The sequence below is a fragment of the Ammospiza caudacuta genome, chromosome 1 (genome assembly GCF_027887145.1).
Source record: "Ammospiza caudacuta isolate bAmmCau1 chromosome 1, bAmmCau1.pri, whole genome shotgun sequence".
Classification (NCBI taxonomy): domain Eukaryota; kingdom Metazoa; phylum Chordata; class Aves; order Passeriformes; family Passerellidae; genus Ammospiza; species Ammospiza caudacuta.
Window position 1 is genome coordinate 89,142,894 of NC_080593.1, and position 18,661 is coordinate 89,161,554.

The 18,661-nt window shown below is 43.0% G+C and overlaps 1 protein-coding gene across 3 annotated transcripts in view; it reads right to left on the bottom strand.

Annotated features, from left to right (window-relative positions):
- The window catches only part of EPB41L4B (erythrocyte membrane protein band 4.1 like 4B), a 168,609-nt gene extending 157,772 nt beyond the window's left edge, over positions 1–10,837 (bottom strand). For all 3 annotated transcript variants that reach the window (XM_058800164.1, XM_058800156.1, XM_058800171.1), the window contains exon 1: positions 10,538–10,837. In XM_058800164.1, the coding sequence (XP_058656147.1) occupies positions 10,538–10,837 (300 nt within the window). The remainder of the gene's footprint in view (positions 1–10,537) is intronic.
- Between the last annotated feature and the right edge of the window lie 7,824 nt (positions 10,838–18,661).

Genomic DNA, 18,661 nt, shown 5'->3' on the forward strand with positions numbered 1-18,661 from the left:
TGAGAATATCTGCTGGCAAATTTCAATAGCAGCAAACAAAACCCACTTGTTTTTGTTTCACAGCACTGAATTTTTCTATTCCCACTCCCTTCTGAGAAATGCAGTCATCAACTTAGGCCTATTTTTTTGCTAATATGCAGACAAATGTGCCAACTCCTTCCTCATTTTTTCCATCTTTAAAGTAAACATCTTTATTTTCTAAAGCCAGAAATGACACATCAGAAAAGTTTTACTGTAGGATAAATTTTAATGCATATAATGCATCAACATGCTAAACAGGGAAAAACCCCCACAATTATAAGTAATACCAACAAAAGAGGTGATGGCACAGGGAATTCAAGGGAAAACATGAAGGCAGTGGCTAAATAACTGTTGTATTGCACTGAGGGCAAAACCCAACAAATAACCTCATCTTCTTTACCATTATAACTTTAAGAATACTGTATAAAATATTTGTTGTTGAGATTTTTTATTCATAGACTGACCTCCCAAAATATATTATATGCCCTTCACGAACTGAACCCCTCTAATAAAAAGAAAAATTCCTCTCCAAGTGCCTGCTGTTTGCAACAGTTTGAGTTTTGGTGCCCCAAAGGCTCACCCATTTTCACACCTAAAACCAGGGGGTTTGATTTTATAAGTTTTGAAACAGTTCATTGAACAGAGAAAATCCAAATGTGAAATATCGTTGTGTGAGAAGAAGGAAATGAAGGCAACAGAGCACACACACAGGCTGATAACAGCTTAAGCAATCAGCTCAGAGGAGAAAGGGAAAAGTGCTACAGTCAACATTTAATGGCTTCACTGGCCTCTGTAAAAGGAACCAGGGGTCTCTACTGTCTTAGTAAGCAAGTTCCCCCATTAAAAATAAAACCCATCAAAACGAACATCTGATTAACTGGAAGAACAAAACTCCAAAGTGCTGCTGAGAGCTGCAGGCAGAATGAGCAGTGCCAGGGAGATGCTGGGCACACGGAGCCACCCACCCTGCAGCTGGGTGCTCCCAGCCCCGCTCACAGCACACCCTGGGCAGATGAGATCCCTGGGCTGAGTCCAGACAGCGAGAGCAGGGCTGGAAATGCTCCTCCTCAGGGAAACGGGATGCCAGCCACAAAGCAGAACATTTCCTGCCACCCTCTCCTCGCTGCTGAACAGCAGGGAAAGAAACTAAATCAAACCCAGTAACATGAAACAGCAGGAAGAGGGAGAAAAAGGAATTAAGTCTTTTGCACAACAAAGTTATGTTGTTACACTATTAAACCAGCTCGTCCCTCCCCAGAGCTACAGCAGGATGTCTGAATTCACAGCAATTTCCATAGACATCCAAAGCCCAAAAAATGAGAGAAAAGTGGATACTGCTGGCTGGACTTTACACTTGCAGGGTGCTGCCCTTCCTAGCAATACGACCTACTTTGAAGAATACCACCACTCTTCACTTATTTGCTTAATTCAAAGAGATAACAGACTCATCATTCATCATCTCTCAAAGCACAGCACTCATGGAAGGTTCATTATTCAGGAAGAATTTCTACTCAGTAAGTAGCTTGAATATAAAACCTCCACACTGAGGATCAGCATCACTACTGAATAGTGATCTTTATTGCAACACAATGATTGCACTGAACACTGGTGCGTTCAGACCTGCTTACGAGAATGGAAGTTCTTGAGTTTGGTCTTTTTACACAAATGTAAGCACTTAATTTAAAATCATACCATTTTCATAGATCCAGGAACCACTAACAAGGTAGGAAGGAGATTTGTTTAAATGACAGAAAGCAGCCTTGATCAATTCTGGATGGAAACAAGGGAGAAGAAGGAAAAAATTTCATAGGACTGCTTATTTTCTCAGAAAACCCAAAATACTCACTTGCACAGTTAAAGCAGGTAATGTTTGGACGTCATACCATCAAAAGAGATGTGATGCAGTTAGCCTGCTGATATTATTTATCAAAATCAAAGTGAGAATTTGTTCAGAACATGGGATAATCTTAAAGCTTCACAAAGGCAACTAAAATTGTTCATCATCCAATATATAACCTACAAGATCTCACATAGTGAAAAGCACACAATAGGAAACTTTAAACTTAAAAATGGGAAACAGTATCCTTGTTTAGTGTCAGTTGAGAACAAAAAAACAAACAGGTGTTTTCCCAATCAAGACTGCTAAATTACAAAAATCCTCTCAATCCTCTTCATTTATTTTTGATATATACATAACATACAAATGAAAATAATACATACAATCAATTACTAGTACTACAAAGAACTACTGAGGAAAGCATTATTTTCAAACAGTCACAAAAGAATTAATCCTCAAATAAGTTATCCTTCAAAATAATGTTACAGTCTAGAATAATTAAATTACAGGTCACAATCCACAAATGGTAACACTGCTTTTCTAGCTGTATATTTGATACTGCTATGTTCATATATAAAGTGAAGTTCTTCAAAAGAAAGCACCAACATTCTCCATGTATTTGTGTAGAGTTATTTGTAATATTTCACAAACATGAAACTGGCTCTTCTATTAGGATTTTCAAACTGTACCACACATATTAATATAATGAAATACAGAATAAATTCAATGTGTTTAAAGGAAAAAAAAAGGAAGAGAAAACAAAAAGACAACATTTGGTATTTGTTTGGATAAACTATCTGTGGTTCCATAACAACAAGGAAGGGAAACAATTTGAATCTGTACAGATCAAAACCAAACAGCCAACATAAATTAACTCTTAATATTTTTCATGCTTCATAGCAGGAGTCTGAGTCTGTAACTTCAACAAATATTTCAAAATAATCTCATCACAATATAGCTAATGGTCCAGGACACATTAAATTGATGCATAGAAATAAATGGAAATAGTAAGTCAAATGAAGAGCAGATGGTCACTCTAAACACTTCATTACCCTCCAACCCTTTTATTTCTAATGCAGAAAAAATAAAAGAATAAAAGAACATTTACCATAGTCTACATTGGAAAACAAGTACTAAAAGCCCCCTGTTTCTCAAGTATTTAAAATACTAAGCCAGAAACACTGTACATACTGCTAGCAGCTGTTGAGTTCATCCTTCTAGCAAAAAAGGAAACTATTTGTACTTGTTCTTATCCTTCTATTTACTCTGTAAAGAGCCTAAAAACTCAACCATGTGTATCTTCTCCCTCCTTCTCTCTACCTCCTGTCCACATCATTTGACTTTTCAGGTCCGTTCTTGCCGTCCCATGTGAAACCATACATTTTTAAAGTATGGAGGTTTAACCTTTGAATTAATAACTTCAGCAGTAGCTACCAGTGTTTCCCTAATGTCAGCTGCACAGATGTCCCCAACAAGCTGCCCTCACCCGGCACCACTGGTGCCCTGGCAGGGGGGGCACAGAGGGCTGAGTCAAGCTGCCTGAATGAGCTGCAGAGCCAGCCACAGACCCATGGCCACAGCAGGGAAATTGAACTTTCCTGGGGAAGGAACAGGACTGAGGAGCCTTTCAAATTCCTGACAACTGCAGGAAAACATGGAAATTTTCTAAACTAGTAAGAGGGAATAGGACAGAGAACTATGCTCAAGCCCCAAACCAGAAGGAAGCAGACCTCTAATGCTCTTTCAAAGAATGCCTTCCAGAAGAGACCCCTCACAGCTTGTGTAGCTAGCTGCTCCTGGGAGGAAAATAAAACTACTTTTGCAGACTGGGAAAACAGAGTCAAGTAAAGGAAGATCCATGAAACTAAAATATATCTGCTCTTGTAAGAAGAAAATTCATTAGGTATCATGCTGGTAATACAGATGATATCCACACAGAAAAAGTATAGATAATTGCTGAAGGAGAAGATTGCAAATGAAAAGGGAGAGTTGAAATGGTTGGGAATTTAACAACAGAAGACCTGAATTGCAAAATGGGCCTAGTCTTGAAGAAGGCAAGACACTAAACAAGGCCTCTCAGAGAAAGTTACATAAAAAAGAGGCAGTTTATTTACAGAGGCAGTGCAAACAGGAGCACAAGGAAGTACATGAAGACAAAGCATATGCAGAGAAGCAGGAGCAGAGAAGCTGTCCCCTTTCAGTTTCAGAAAAGAAACAGATGAACAATAAATCCCATACTTTATATATAGTTATACTGTTATTCATACAGTCTCTTCAGCTTTCTTCTTCCTATACCATCTTCGGCAATCCAAACAAAACTCGTCCTCTGCTTGCTCTTACGCATGGTACTGCACTTCCAAACTCTCTTTGCTCCTATTTCTTACCTCATAGGAACTTTTTACATGCCCAGATGTTCTTTTTCCTCTTCAGGACTAAGAGCCCAAACCTACAGGCTTCCCACCTAGCACTATAGGCTAGAACAGAACCACCAGAACAAAGCCCCAAAACATATTAGACATACACTTGACAAAAAAGTTTCTGTATTGTCAAACTGTTCTGTAAGTTTCCTTCTAACAGACCCTCTCCCTTCAAACCCCTGGTAGTCTTCAAAATTTCTCCAAGGCTTGCTATCAGACAGGTAAGCCCAGGGCAAACATCTGCTATGAAATGCATTTTTGGGCTAATAAATGAGAGTCACACTGACTTTTCACATGGTTACTCTCCTAAGCATAGCTTAGTCTGCTAGTCTACTGCTAAAAGGCTTCTGAACAAATGCATACAGCAACCTTATCCTCTCCCCAAACACATAAACTCTCCATCAGAGAATTAGAACCAGGTGCTCTTGCTTTTGCATTACACTGCTCTCATCGCTGGCTTTCTCCCCCTCCCTGGTTGTCAACTCTTTGCAGCAGCACTCCTGTCTATCTGTATTGCACTGAAAAAATTGTATTGGTTTTCATTAATAACTGATGGAACTCACAAGCAGAATCTCTCTTACATATGCCAAAACAAAACACTGCTTTTTGTCTCCTTATTCTACAATGTACTCCCTTTCCTATTATGCTTCTTTTATCTGCTGTAGATTTATTGGGGATGTTTGGCAAGCACATCAAGGGCCAAAAATTCCCTCTTCTCTCTCAAAAGCCTAATCTCATGCATTTCTGAAGCATGGCTGCAGTCATGTTTGCACACCCCATCTCATTTTTCTCTCTCTGGGACTGTGCATGTTCCTGATTCTGTATGTGATTGTACTGTGAATGCCTTTCACACACCTCCAGTACACACTGCAGCAATGCATCAAGGCATATGGAACAGGGATAACATAATTAAAGGTTATTACCAGCAGACAACACATTGAGTTTCAGATACAGCTGCTTAATCAGAGCTGTAACGTACTCAAAAGGCATTTCAACACGAACTGAAGAAGCAAAAATATCCAACCTCTTCTACAACAGAGCCTGATCAGTTTATGAAGCAAATTACTGGTGCTGGTGCTCATAGGAACCCATGAAAATGAGAGGCCTTTCCCTTTCCAGTGTTGCAAATATGCTTTTAACATTTTCCAGCAGGTATTCTAATTTTATATTGTTGAAAGGTAACTTCTGCATAAAGAAGGCATATTACCAATTTTATAAGTGATAAAAGCTTTAAAGAATTTATTAAAAAATCCCATTACCCATGTGATGTAATATATCTGTCAGAGGGGGGTGTATGTGAGTGTAACTGCTTAGTTAGGAAACTCCAGAGCAGGACCTGAATCCAAGTATCTACATGCATATTAGAGCATGTCTTTAGAGATAACATTTATGAAACATTACTTGGAAGTCATATAAGATATGAAAGAAAGAAAAAATGAGTTGCACTTCTCTCCTGATATTTATAACTTTATCAAGTCAAATACACTAATCAATAAAACTGAGATGACTGCTCTAGAGTTACTTTAACATTTACATTTGATGTAAGCATGGAGGCCAGACAGCAATTTTTGCTATGTTCATGTTACCCCAATAAGAAAAGAATATGACACATAGCAGATCAGAGATTAGAAAACAGTACTGAAGAACATTTACTATTCCTATCCTGAAGTGTTTCCATAGCAGCCAAAACAATTATTAAAACAGATACACCAAAAGGATGGCAAAAAAATAATAGAAAAGCCATTCATCTGAAAATAATTCACAGATCTGAAGAGTTATATTTGAGTTGTTGATTAATTTAATCCTTAAACATTACATACTTTCTAATACATCACACAAGTCTTTGTAACAGCCTTCACAGCAGCAGAGGAATTTATTAGAGCAAGAAGATTTTTCGAAAGAAGTATTTATAACAGACGACATGTTGACTGCTGTGGATTCACATCACAGAAAATGTAAGGTATCTCAGATCTGCTTTGCAGGATGAGGATTTTCATAGTGGAGGAAGCTTACCATTTGCTGCTTCTTTTATCCCACTTAAGACTACAGAAAGCCAAGAACACTCTACACATTCTCCTCCCGCCCTCCCACAATTTATCAGAAAATACTGTTTTCAACAGCATTAAGCAACATTAATTCCTGCTGCTCTTGACAGTCACACTGAATAGCCATCTTTCATATCTGCCCTTTAAGCTTTCATAAGATGCACCTAATTAAAAATCAAAGGCTCAGTTCTTAGAAATGTCAGCCATCATGCTTTAGAGTTAAGAAAAATTTGGCTTTTTGGCTTTATCTGAAAGCTATCTATGTATTAACTAGCAGGCACCATCACTGCTGCCTAAATGTCAATGCTCTCCCCTTGCATTCTTTCTGTAAGAACACAGCGTCACCTACAACCAGTTCTTCTCTCATTAAAGTCACGAGTGCTTCAGAAAAACAGAGGCAGGATTGTTTGGCAACAGTGAGCAAGTGGCCTTCCATCTACCTACAACCAAGCTGCAAACTCTGACCAGCTACTAGCCTCCAGTGTGAGAGTGGAACACAAAAGATACTGAACAGGTTCCCAATGGTAAAAAGAAATACACAGACAGCTATGTGTGAGGGAGGAGGGATGATTTCTAATGGAAGAGTTTTTCTCCTTGCATCAGTTCCCATCACTGGATTTCAGATGTGCAGACACGTGGTGTCAGGTCAAGAAGAAGTAATGACACCATTTATATTCCCCTTCCCATGGGAAATCACCCCACAGCAACAGAACTGGGCAACTGCCACTCACTCCTGTGTAACAGCAGCACCAACCTTAATAGCATCTCACATTCAACACAGGGCCCCGAGGGGCTCGTAGGTTTCTAAAGCCATCCAGTGCATTATTCTGTTTAGAAAGAATACTTTTAAAGCACATGATTCTTGCCTTAAGAGTGAAGAAAAAAGCCAGCATCATTAAGCAATCCTTGAAATTTCATGCAAGAAGCTGAGTATAGAAAGCATTATCCAGGGGTATCTGCAGTGCTCAGAATAATCTTATGTTGACATTTGTGTGGGGGCAGCTGGGTACGAAACAAGTTTGTGAAAGCCAGAGAACACCTACAAATGAGAGAGTACACAGCACAGAGAAGGGCAGGCTAGCAGATAGGGTAGTCCAAGGGCAGAGTAAAAAGAATAAAGTGCAAATGCTCCAGGAGAAAGAGGGTGTGGAAGCACCAATAAAGAAGGAAGGTGACTCTAGTTCACTACTGCCATACAGCCTAGAGAAGAACGAGCTAAGGAAGAACTTGGAGATCAGGATAGATCTCTGCTTCTGTTGCCACCATAAACCAACAAGAGCTTACAAGATGTATACTTTCTGATACAGACACTATCACACAAATTATAACATTAAGCACATAGACAGTTATCGATTTACTGATGCAGGATTTATTTTCCAACAGCCCCCACCTATAAGAAAACACTGTGGCAGAATATGTTACATTTAACTTGGACAAAAGTTTCAGGGTTTTGGTTTTATTGGAATATATAAAAAAATGAAACAATAACTAATAGGAAAAGAATTCAGAACCTTTTTTCTGTGTATATAGTTAATTTTCCTCCAGTCATATAGTTTCTGTCATTCCTCCACACAAGCAAATAAACCCCATAGTCTTTGAAATCCAATAAACCTTTCAATTACTTCTAAACAAAGTCTTTGAGATAGCCTAAAAAGTTGTGGTTGCAAGAGTATTGTGTTCTAATATCAACAAGTTCCTTTTTCAACTAGAAAGGCAAGAGGGGAGCAGTGTCAGCACGAAGAGCACATTTTATAGACGCCAGTATCTCCTGAAATTAAGTGCTTGCAAACACAATCAGCAGCACAGTGAAATCCTCTGCAATCATCTCTGTACTTGACTCCATGAGTAAGCTGCTCATTGGTAATGAAGCCCACACTCCCTCCTTTTGATAAAATTTGAGCTAAAATGAAAGAAAGCACCATACACTTTTTTTAAGGGATGTTACTCAATTCATTCAGCTCCACCATCCCATCCCTCCGCTTGTGAGTATTAAAGCACACTCTGTTTCACGCCCTATTCCCATGAAATGTAAACCTACAAAGCTCAGAGAAACTTTACTGATCAACTTTTATAAACACTGCAATGCCTCTTTCAGTTTTTCTAACTCTCAGTGTGGCTGTCACTTTCTGTTAAAGAAAGGAAAAAAACATGAGGAACAGATATGTAATTCAACAGAACAGTTTTTAATCCTCAAAACACTGACAGCTTTTACATGCTCCAAAGTCCTCCATCACTCTAGCAATTTGGGTGAAAAAAAACCAAAACAACTTCTTACTCTCTCTTTGGACAGCTGAGCTACAACCACCACATGTGCAGCTCACATTCTGAGAGCAATGGCAAGTCTAAACTTCATTTGGAGGTCCATTCAAGCAAGTATGCTTCACAGTTTCTTTACTGGGCCAAGCAGATATGTCCATATGTTTTCAGCACTCAAGGACTATGAGCATCATTACCTCACTTTCTGATCCTGCAAACCCTCAGACCCTCTTAAACGGGCTCTACAGCAAAATCTGACCTTTGGCAATCAGAGTATGACCTTAAACAAAATATTTACTGAGCTTATTGACACAGACCTCTATAAGTAAACGCTTAGCACACTGATAACAATCATCAACTCTACATTATAAAAGATTTGTGCTGAGATGCTAGGAGGAGTGCAGCAAGTTGAGAAGGAGATGTGAGGAAAGGAAATACATTAGCATTTCAAATATCTAGAAATGTGCAATTCTGTAGTCTGTAGGCAAGGGAGGCCTGATAATGCTGCAGCAAGTATCTCTAGGTGGCTCCGTTCACATACTTCACTTGTAGGAGTCTTACTCAATCTCTTCTGTTTCCTTCAAGCAGAAACAATAGGGTTGCCAAATTCCATGTTTTAGTGAAATGATGCCAATATATACAGATGACAGCTAATATGAAAGGCACCTAACAAGAGTCTAAAGGTACTCTGAAAAAAACACTCTCTTTTATATTGCTGGAGATTAAAGCAGTGCACAATTTCTCAAGCTGTTACACTCACTATTACTAAGTTCTCCCACCTGTTTCTGGAGACCAAGCTTAATGGCTGCTGACTATTTAGGTTGAAATGGAAAGAAGATTAAATGCTTTTCAAACACAGTAAACTTCCATACTATTTCATGGGAAACTTGGGTTTCAAAAGGGAGGGAAAAGTCAACAAAAAAAAAAGATGTGGTGAGTACTTAGCAGCTGTGAGGAATGAAAACAACAAAACTGCAAATGACCGATACACACCGTGCAGCTGCGTTTAAGAGCGATAAAAGGACACACAACGGGCTTTGGGGATGCCGAAACACCGACAAACACGGCCCGACCTCAGCGAGCAGGCACAAACAACACACGCACAGCCCCTCAGGCCAGCCCCGTCCCTTCCTCATTCCTCACTCCTCCAGCACAGTGGCGGGAGGGGAAAAAGTTCAGCGCCGGCCCCGGCCCCGCACCGGCTCGGGCTGCACCGCCGGAGCCGCCCGGGCTCGCCCTGACCCCGACTCCGCACCATGGGGGGAGACGGGCAGAGCGCCTCGGGCATCCCGGAGGGCCCTTCCGCCGGCCCCGGCAGCGCGGACGGTGGGAAACAAGAACTGAGGAGAAGGAGGCGGCGACCCCCGGAGACCCCCCCTGCGGCCGCGCCTCGCTGTCCCCGCGGCGCCACAGGTGCTGCGAGCCCCAGCCAAAGGCACCGCCGCCCCGCAGAGGCTCCGCTCTCCCCCGGCCGGCACACCGGGATGCCCCCCTAGCCGGCGGTGCCGTCGGGCGGGCTCGGCGGGCAGCTCCCCGCCCCAGCCGGGGAAAAGCACAGGTAGCGCCCGCACCGCGGGAGGGAGGGAGGCAGCGCTGCAAGGGGCTGCTTTGGGCTGCGCAGGGGAGGAGGAGAGCGGCTGCCCACCGCCCCGCTGGCTCCGGGAGAGGCGAGAAGGGCGCAGACGGCTCCCGCCGGCAGGACGGGGGCGGGCGGTGGTCATGGCGGGGAGGCGCGCCGCGCACCTGGCAGCAGGTGCATGCAGGCGGAGACGGCGGCGAGGGCGCCCGCGGAGGGAAGGGCGAAACTAGCGAGGCTTTCCCGGAGAACGGCGCCTGTTGTGCGGCCGGGGGGGGGCACTCGCAGGTGCCCGTCGCCGTGGAGGGGGGACGATGCGGAGGAGGGGAGAGGGTAGCTGCAGGCGCCGTTTTGCAGGCGGCGGAGGGAAGCGCGCACTACTCACCGGCAGCTCCACGTTGACTTCGGTCCCGTCCAGGAGAAGGACGCGGCACTGCAGCACCAGCTTGCTGGCGCCGGCCGCCGGGATGTGAACGGGCGCTCCGGCGCCGTGCACGACCCCTCCGGGAAGCGGCGAGGAGGGGAAGGCTCCCGAGCCGACGGCGGCGGCGGCCGCTCCTCGCAGCCCCCCGTCCCGCTCGTCCCCCTCGCCGCCGAGCCCCCCTCGCCCGGCTCCGCGCCCGGCTCCGCGCCCGTAGCGCTGCATCGACCGCCGGCCAAAGGTCCTGCGCAGGAACCGCAGCATCCTGGGGGCGCCCTGCCCGGCGGCTCACACCCCCGAGCCCGCAGCTCCGCGCCCGGCCCCGCGGCGCCTCCCAGAGCAACGCAGCAGCGCCGCCCGCCGGGAGCCAGCCCGCGCCGGGCGCCGGCCGCGCCGCCCGCTCCGCCCTCTGCAGCGCCGCCCGGCAGCGGCACGGCGGGGCGGGGCGGGACGCGGCCCCTCCCGCCGCCGCGCACCGGGCCGTGCGGCGGGCAGGGGGAGCCGCTGAGGCGGCCACCTGCGGGGGAGGCCGGGGCGAGCGCCCCGCAGCCCGGCTGGGCAAGAGCCGAGCCGCGCTGTTCCGCTCCTCTCCTCCCTCCAGAAGCAGCCCCGGCTCCGCGGGCGCTGGGGCGGTGTCTGCGCGACGGCGGCCCCTCGCTTCCGCCCCCGGGCCCCCAAGGAGCGGAGAGCAGCGGCGGGGGCGCGGAGCCTCCTTCCCTTGCCGGCCGGGCTGCCCCTGCTGCGCGCCGCGCTCTGCGCGCTGCCCCCGCCCCGCGTCCCTCCCGCGCCCGTCTGCCGCTTCCGCCCCTTCGGACCGGCGGGAGAGGGGACGGGGGAAGTTACTTGGAAATAAAAAAAGGCAAGGAGGGGGGATGGAGAACTGGGCGCAGGCAGAAGGACGGATCTCGCCTGTGTTGGAGGTGGCCGAAGCGGCGGATCCCACCTGGGGGAGGAGGAGGAGGGCATCGCACCGCCTCTCCCGCCGCCGCCTACATCCCCGTGCGCAGACACGTCTGCCCGGTGCGTGGAAATGCCCCCGCGTTTGCCTTTGCCATCGGCGCGGTCTGGTCGTTTAAGGAAACCGCTGTGAGAACTTGGCCCCGTGGAAAAACCAGACCCTCCCGACTGTCCCGGGGTTTTACTCCCTTTCGCTTCCCTAAGGAGTACGGGTTTGTTTATCTGTCATAGCAAATCCATAGGTACAAATACTCTCACGGTCGCTCAAAAAGTTAAGTACTTATGTATTCTGGCTCGGGTGGGAGCATTTTTGCTGAATTGCTACTGGACGTGAATCGTGTCTTGCAGAAACAATCAGTGCGGCTAATTCTGTTACCCTATGGTCAAATGTAATCTGACGAGCTTTGAACTGAAATAATTTGCTGCTTCTAAAGTGTGGGTTTGGGGGATTTTTTTTCTGCTGTGAATTTATTTCCCTGCACCTCACTTCCAGGCCCGTTTACACAAGCATTGTCCTATTAGGTATTCAGAAAGCCTGCCAAAATGTCTCAGCTTGTCATTTTTTTATTGAGACTTGATAGTATTAGGTAACTGCCTGCTGCTTCTGCATCCTTTTCCATGTTCCTTCAATGCCCTGGATCAGGTATTGAAGTGTCTCATCAGCCAAGACCGTCACCAAACTGCATGATCTTTGGCAGTGATCTACCTGCAGCCCTTCTGCACTTTATGGCTGCATAAAAGCTTTTATAGAAACAGAGTGGAAAGGTGCTGATCTCTGCCTGCTACTGCTCACAATCAAAAGCAGACGCTTAATACAGATTATGGCTTTTTTCTTCATTTTTTTCCTTGAACTGGGAGCAGAATTTCAATTTTCTTTCAGATCCTGAATGGTGCAGCATACCTTGGGGTTCTTTCACTGCTTTGAACACTGTGAAGATGTCCCAGTCCCATAAAGCTCGTTTGCATACCACAAGCAGCACAAATTATCTTAAGAGTTGGAAATTCAGCAGAAATACTCCTGTCTCTTGAGGGAGCTACAGCAATTCTGTGCAAAGGAGAGTGGGGTGGAAGAGAGGTCTTGCATCACTTGGGACTGGACTGGCAGAAAACTGAGCAAATCTTTTGCCATGCTAAAAATCTGTTTTACTCTGAAGCTGTGAGACTTCAGCCCTTTGTCTCTTTCAAGTTCTGTCATGGAAACAGGAGTCTGGTATTTTAAAATGCAGAAACGTAGGCTTGCTTGACTTAGATTAGCAGCACACCTGATACAGGCCAGTGGCCATACCCCAGAGGCAGTCCTGCATTTACAGAACTGCCATAGGGATGCTGAGGTCCAATTAAGGCTCATCTTAAGAAATACAAGGTAATGCTCACAGTAAAGCATCTTTTAGAAGGAGCTGGTGGTGGGAGGAAATAAAGCTGGTTCCTTAGTGCCCAGCCTCTCTTGGAGTAAAACAATTCCACCGTTATTTTGTCTCATGTTACCAGCAGAGCTATCTTTAGCTGTGAAACAAAAGCCTTGAGCAACAGTGGTACTGAGGATGCCTTGAGAAGTATTTAAACTAGCATTTATATTCAGATTTCTACATAAATGTTTCACCCATCTATGTCCTCTCTCCATTTTCAGATGGAGAGGTCCTGAAGGGGTTTGGTTTGCTGGTCCCTCCTCAGAGTGCCTGCAACTTGCTTGCTTTCCCATGAGAGACACAAGCGGAAACTGTCATGGTCCTCATCTGTACTGTAGTTAAGGGTATTTCCCTTAAATCTTTATCAAAATAGCCTTCCACTGCATCATTAACCTCCTACAGAGTACTCCAGTTTCCTCTGGAAGCTATGATTTGATTACTGCCACAGGAAAGGTGGTGACAATAGGCAAACCATTTTTCCTAACCCATGTTGAAGTTCTGGTAGCAATCCCTGCAAGTTACCAGTCTTACCCTTGGCTTTGCCATGGTGCTGAGCAGTGTGTAAATGGGAGAGCATTTACCAAAATCTTTCCTGACACTGGTGTAACAGCAGCAAGATGGGAAAATCTCTAACCATTGGAGCCCCTGTTGCTGCTTGTAGCTAAATAACTACATAAAAGTTTGATAGATACAAAACTTTGTATCTAAATAAACTTTGACTTTGTTCTTGCTCTTTCACTCAGCGTTTTGGTTTTGTTCAAATCTTGTCTGGAAGCTTTTGGAAAGCTTGGAAATGGAGGCAACCATGTCATGGGGCTGGGGGAGCAAAGCCACTGACAGTTCTGTGAAGAGACTTCTCCTGCACAGGGCATGCATGGGCTGCCTGGACATCAGAGACCTCTGTCTTGTTTTACTTTCTGTCACTGCAATCACATTTGTGGATTTTTCCTGGCCTGCCAGACTTTCACTCCATGCAAAGCAGTGTTCTAAATTTAATTTACGTGCAGATAGAGTTTCTTTTTCTGCATTTTTGGAGAAATGTTATCTTTACTGAATAACTTAAACAGGCTTATATTTTGCAAGGTTCTGCCAGGGTATGTTTTGTTACAGTCATTACTTGGAGCAAACTTATATATACAGATTCAAAGAGCAAGTATTGGTGCAACCCCAAATGTCTATGTTAATAAAACTAGGGGGAAAAAGAAACTTGAGAAGTTATGACATAAATTCACTCAGGCTTTTGGATATTAATTTTCTGGGGCTGTTTCTCTAAACACATAAATCAAATTAATTTTTTTATTAAAAATTTCATTAAAGGGGATTCTTTTCAGCATTAGCACTCATTCCATTACAACATTCATGCAGCAGCTGGCAGTTCTATCTGTTTATTTTCCCCAAAAGCATGTCAGTTAAATGAGCAGGTCTAATGTCACTGATTTTCAGGATTTTTATATATCCAGACACAGATTTAGAATAAAATACAAAGGTAATTCTGAGTTATGTGGCTAAGGATAATTTGCATTTCTAGTCTATCTTTCATCTAGAGAGATCCCAAAACACTTTCATTACAAAAAAGGAAAATTATATGTAGAACTGTTTTACCAGCACTGAAATGCAGCAGCTGTTTAACAGCCCAGAAAAATACTAAGAATCTCTCTCCTACAATTGTAATGGAAATATGCCTTTGAATAGGCAGAAAGTTACCCCAGTCATAGGGCCATGGTGCTGGAGCTGGTGGATGAATTCTTGCAAAAGGTATCACATGGTCATAGGTAGTTAGGACTTTACTTTATCATTAACACTCCATATAACATATAACTCATATAACGCTCCAAGTGTTTCAAAAGTCGTCCATTAAGAAAAAAAAATTAATATTTCTCCATTTGGAATATCAGTGTTTCTGTAGGCATGAATTGTGGCAGCTATTGCTGTTCATGTTAATCCATATATACAGAAAAAAATCCTTTTTTTTTTTGACAGAATAAATAAAATAGTAGCTCACTGAAGAATAAATGTGTCTACTCAAAGAGGTGGTTTTGTATATCCAGAACGGTTTTTTCATAAACATGAAAGAACAAAAAACTTTCCATTAGAAAATCTGGAGAAAGGAAATATTTCTTGAGGAATGAACACTTTACAATGCCTCCCTTCCATCTAATAAGCAGGTTCAATATGACTTAATCATATATTCTTTCCTTTAGTAAGAATGTTATCAGTTCTGTACTGACTTCAATGCATAGAAATAATATTGATTATCTATAGTCAAACTTATGATTAGGTTTAAAGCATTAATTAAAAATGTTTTCAATGCTTTGTTAAATTGCAGAGATAACAGGTGCTCAGCTGAAAAAAATTGAGGCATCTTTCCACTGGTGAACTGTTTTGATGTTAATCTTTGGTGAGCCTAGAAGACTGCTCAGAATGTTACCTATAAGCAATCATCACATGCTGAAAAAGTAAAGTTTTCTAGGAATATTTTCCAACCATAATTATGTATCTTTTAATGCTGTCTCCACTGAAAATAGATATCCATGGCTTCTTGTGCTGTGATGAATTAATAAGCTCTAAAATTTGCCACAAAATTACTTTTGACTGACATTGCAATGCTGAATGATACCTTGTATAGGTCTGATGGGCAACAAACTACTTATGAGAACTGCTGGAAACTTTCAGGGCATATTAAAAATCGACTGAGCAATAAAGCAGAGGTGAAAGTTATAATGAACAAGCATCACATTAGATGTGTTTAATTAAAAGAAGCATAAGTCAGATACTCTGAGTACTCCACTGTCTGGATGTTATGCTGGTGGCAGAAAGGAGATCCCTTCCTCATTTGGAGACTTCAGCCCTTCACCTGTTGAACTGTTTGAGAGTATCACTGAGGCTGCTGAGTCAGTTTATTTGTCCTGTGCCTACCAGTAACAAGGAAACAGGAAAGAAAAATCCAAACTGAAAGACTGAACCATCCGTGCCAATAGTTTAAATAAAAATTATTTTTTTAAAATCAAATTGTATTTCTAATCTTACATTATCCATCACAGGTTTTGCTGAAACCTGAGGGATGTGGGCCCAATTTGTTACAGAATAACAGAATCACAAGGTTGGAAGAGACCTTCAAGACCATCAAGTCCAACCCATTCCCCAACACCTCAACTAAACCATGGCACTGAGTGCCATATCCAGTCTTCTTTTAAACACATCCAGGGATGGTGACTCCACCACCTCCCCAGGCAGCAGGACATACTATGTTGTTGACATACTATGAAGTGGTTTCATACAGTAGAAATGTTCTGTAACTCTTGTTTTTTAGAAACTGCATTTCCTAAACAGCAAACAGCTCATTTTAGGGTGTAAAATAAATGTTCATTAAAATATTATCTTTATCTGACTGATAATCTGAGTATAGAATGAAACAACACCATCTACTTCCTAATGAACTCTCTTGTGTGTATATGGACTTTAGCTTCCTAGATAGATTGTCAGACACAAATGCAAATTTATCCCAGTAATAAAAGCAAAATCTATTATAGGATTGGAAAGCAATATCTCTTCATAATAAATGACCTGGAGGGGAAAATCTTTGAGAGATTTTGTGACTTAACATCTACTTGATCATTGAAGTTTCCTGACATGCTACTTTCCTACTGAGTTTGTGGGGTTGTTGTTTCATAAGAAGTGCAGCACCAACCGAAGGAAACCTATTCCAAATCTTTCTCCTCTCCTTCCCTTCCTCCATCAAATATTAATAATATGCATGTGCTGTCAACAGAGGCTCCTTCTTGCCCAGCATTTTCCTCTTTTTATTGCCAGACACTGTGCTGTGCACACACTGTCCTATGCTATCTTGCAGTGATGGCATCAGAACACTGTAATGTTCTTCTGAGTCTGTTTTCCTTCTCTTGTCACATAAATGGGTTTTTATTTAACAGTATTTTTAGTCTCTCTGGATCCTCTGTCAGAGGATGGCAGTGTAAGGTGGAGAGACACTTAGACCACGGAAACGGTTGTGATGCTGCCAAAGGGTAGAAAAGGGGGTTCATATCAGCTTTGAGATATTCCCGTGCCTATGGCATTTGCCAGTTGGAATCACTGGGAAAAACTTCTGGCAGGTTTTCAGAAGCCCTTTCCCAAAAACAAAAGTAAAATCATGTAGACTGGCTGAAGTATGTGGAAAGATCAGAAAGATCCTCCTTATATCACTGGGACAAAATTTGTATCCTTCAAATTTATCAGGAGCAAACACAGTGAATCCCAAGCGTGCAGAGAAATAAATTTATTTTTCTCATCTTTCTGAAGTCAGTGATACAGAAAGATATGTTTCCTCTATGAAGGGCTGCTTCTGCTCAGAAGACAGGGCTGCATAAAAACACTCAGCAAAGTGCTGGCTACTACATCTTGAGCCAGAGAAGTTTAAAAATATATAAATTATTAATATAATAAATTTCCTTTTATGCATCCTATGACTTAATTATAAAGAAATGTCTTTATATTTTAATAAGAAAGTTTGATAACTTTAGCAATATTACAACACATTGCTGAAGAGTTGGAACCAATTATTTCTGTGTTTAGTTCTATTTTCCTTAAGTGTAGTCCCAGTTACAGTGAAGAAATCTGTCTAAAAATCAAGTCATTCTAAAATAAAAACAACCTGATACAGACAGTTCTGCCTGAAATGAACAAATAAATTTACAGAGCATCATTTTTATGTGAACAACAATATCCACAGTTATTTTCTCCAAAATACTTGGTGTGCCTTCAGCCACACATGAACTCAGTTGACTGGATGTATTGCTTTCAAAAGCAATGGCATGGTCCTGACTCCTTTACAAGTTTGAATTTATGAACTCTTCTAAATTTGCAGTGGAGAAAATATCTCTCTTACACCCTGACAATAGGACCATTTGCAGACCTGAAAGCCACTGGGCAGCTTTAGGTGAAAACTGGAGATTCGTGGAGTGTTCCTTTCCTGTTCACTGGTGTGAAGCCATGCAGAGAGAATTTTGCTGGGTTGGATGGGATTTTTTTTCCCTGGCAGCTCATGAAAGAGTAAGGCATGTGTCATTCAAATTATTAAGACGTAGTGAAAATAATTGCAAGCCTATTTAAATGTAAGTTCTTTATTGTGTATAAGATCATTGTGTTAAAACTCTTAACAATTTAAAAAAAAATCTGAGCCAGAAATAAAGAATGTTGGTAGTTGTACCTCACTGTAATCTCTTTTCCTGCTGAAAGCACAACAGATGTTTCATTCCCATGTTTACAGTTTTAGAGGCGGGCGTAAAAAAATTGTGCTAACAGGCAGGCAACCATAAGTATTCTCTGTTTGGATATTTAAGTATTCTCACCATCATAGATGAGAAAAATTAAATGGGAGAATAGACTGGGCTGTAAACATTTGTTCATTGAGGTTGCCTTGCATGATGCAAGAGCATCAGTGGTAGGGTGAGGGGTACTGACTGCTCCCATCCTGTGCTATAGGGAGGTGAGGGGGCCTTTTGAAGAGTGGTGGGAAGAAAAGAGATTTCAGCTCTTCTGGACCTGCTTCTCCACAGGGGCGTACCAACATGTTACCATCTCAGCCAGGGCCCAAAACTTATCCCAGAACCACTGAGCCAAACACAGCTATCAGCCTGGAACCCTGTAACATTAGAGCTCCATTGTCTCCAGGCTAGGATCCTATTTAGTGGAGAAATTGAGTCCATATAGTTTGTTTGACCTGAGTGAA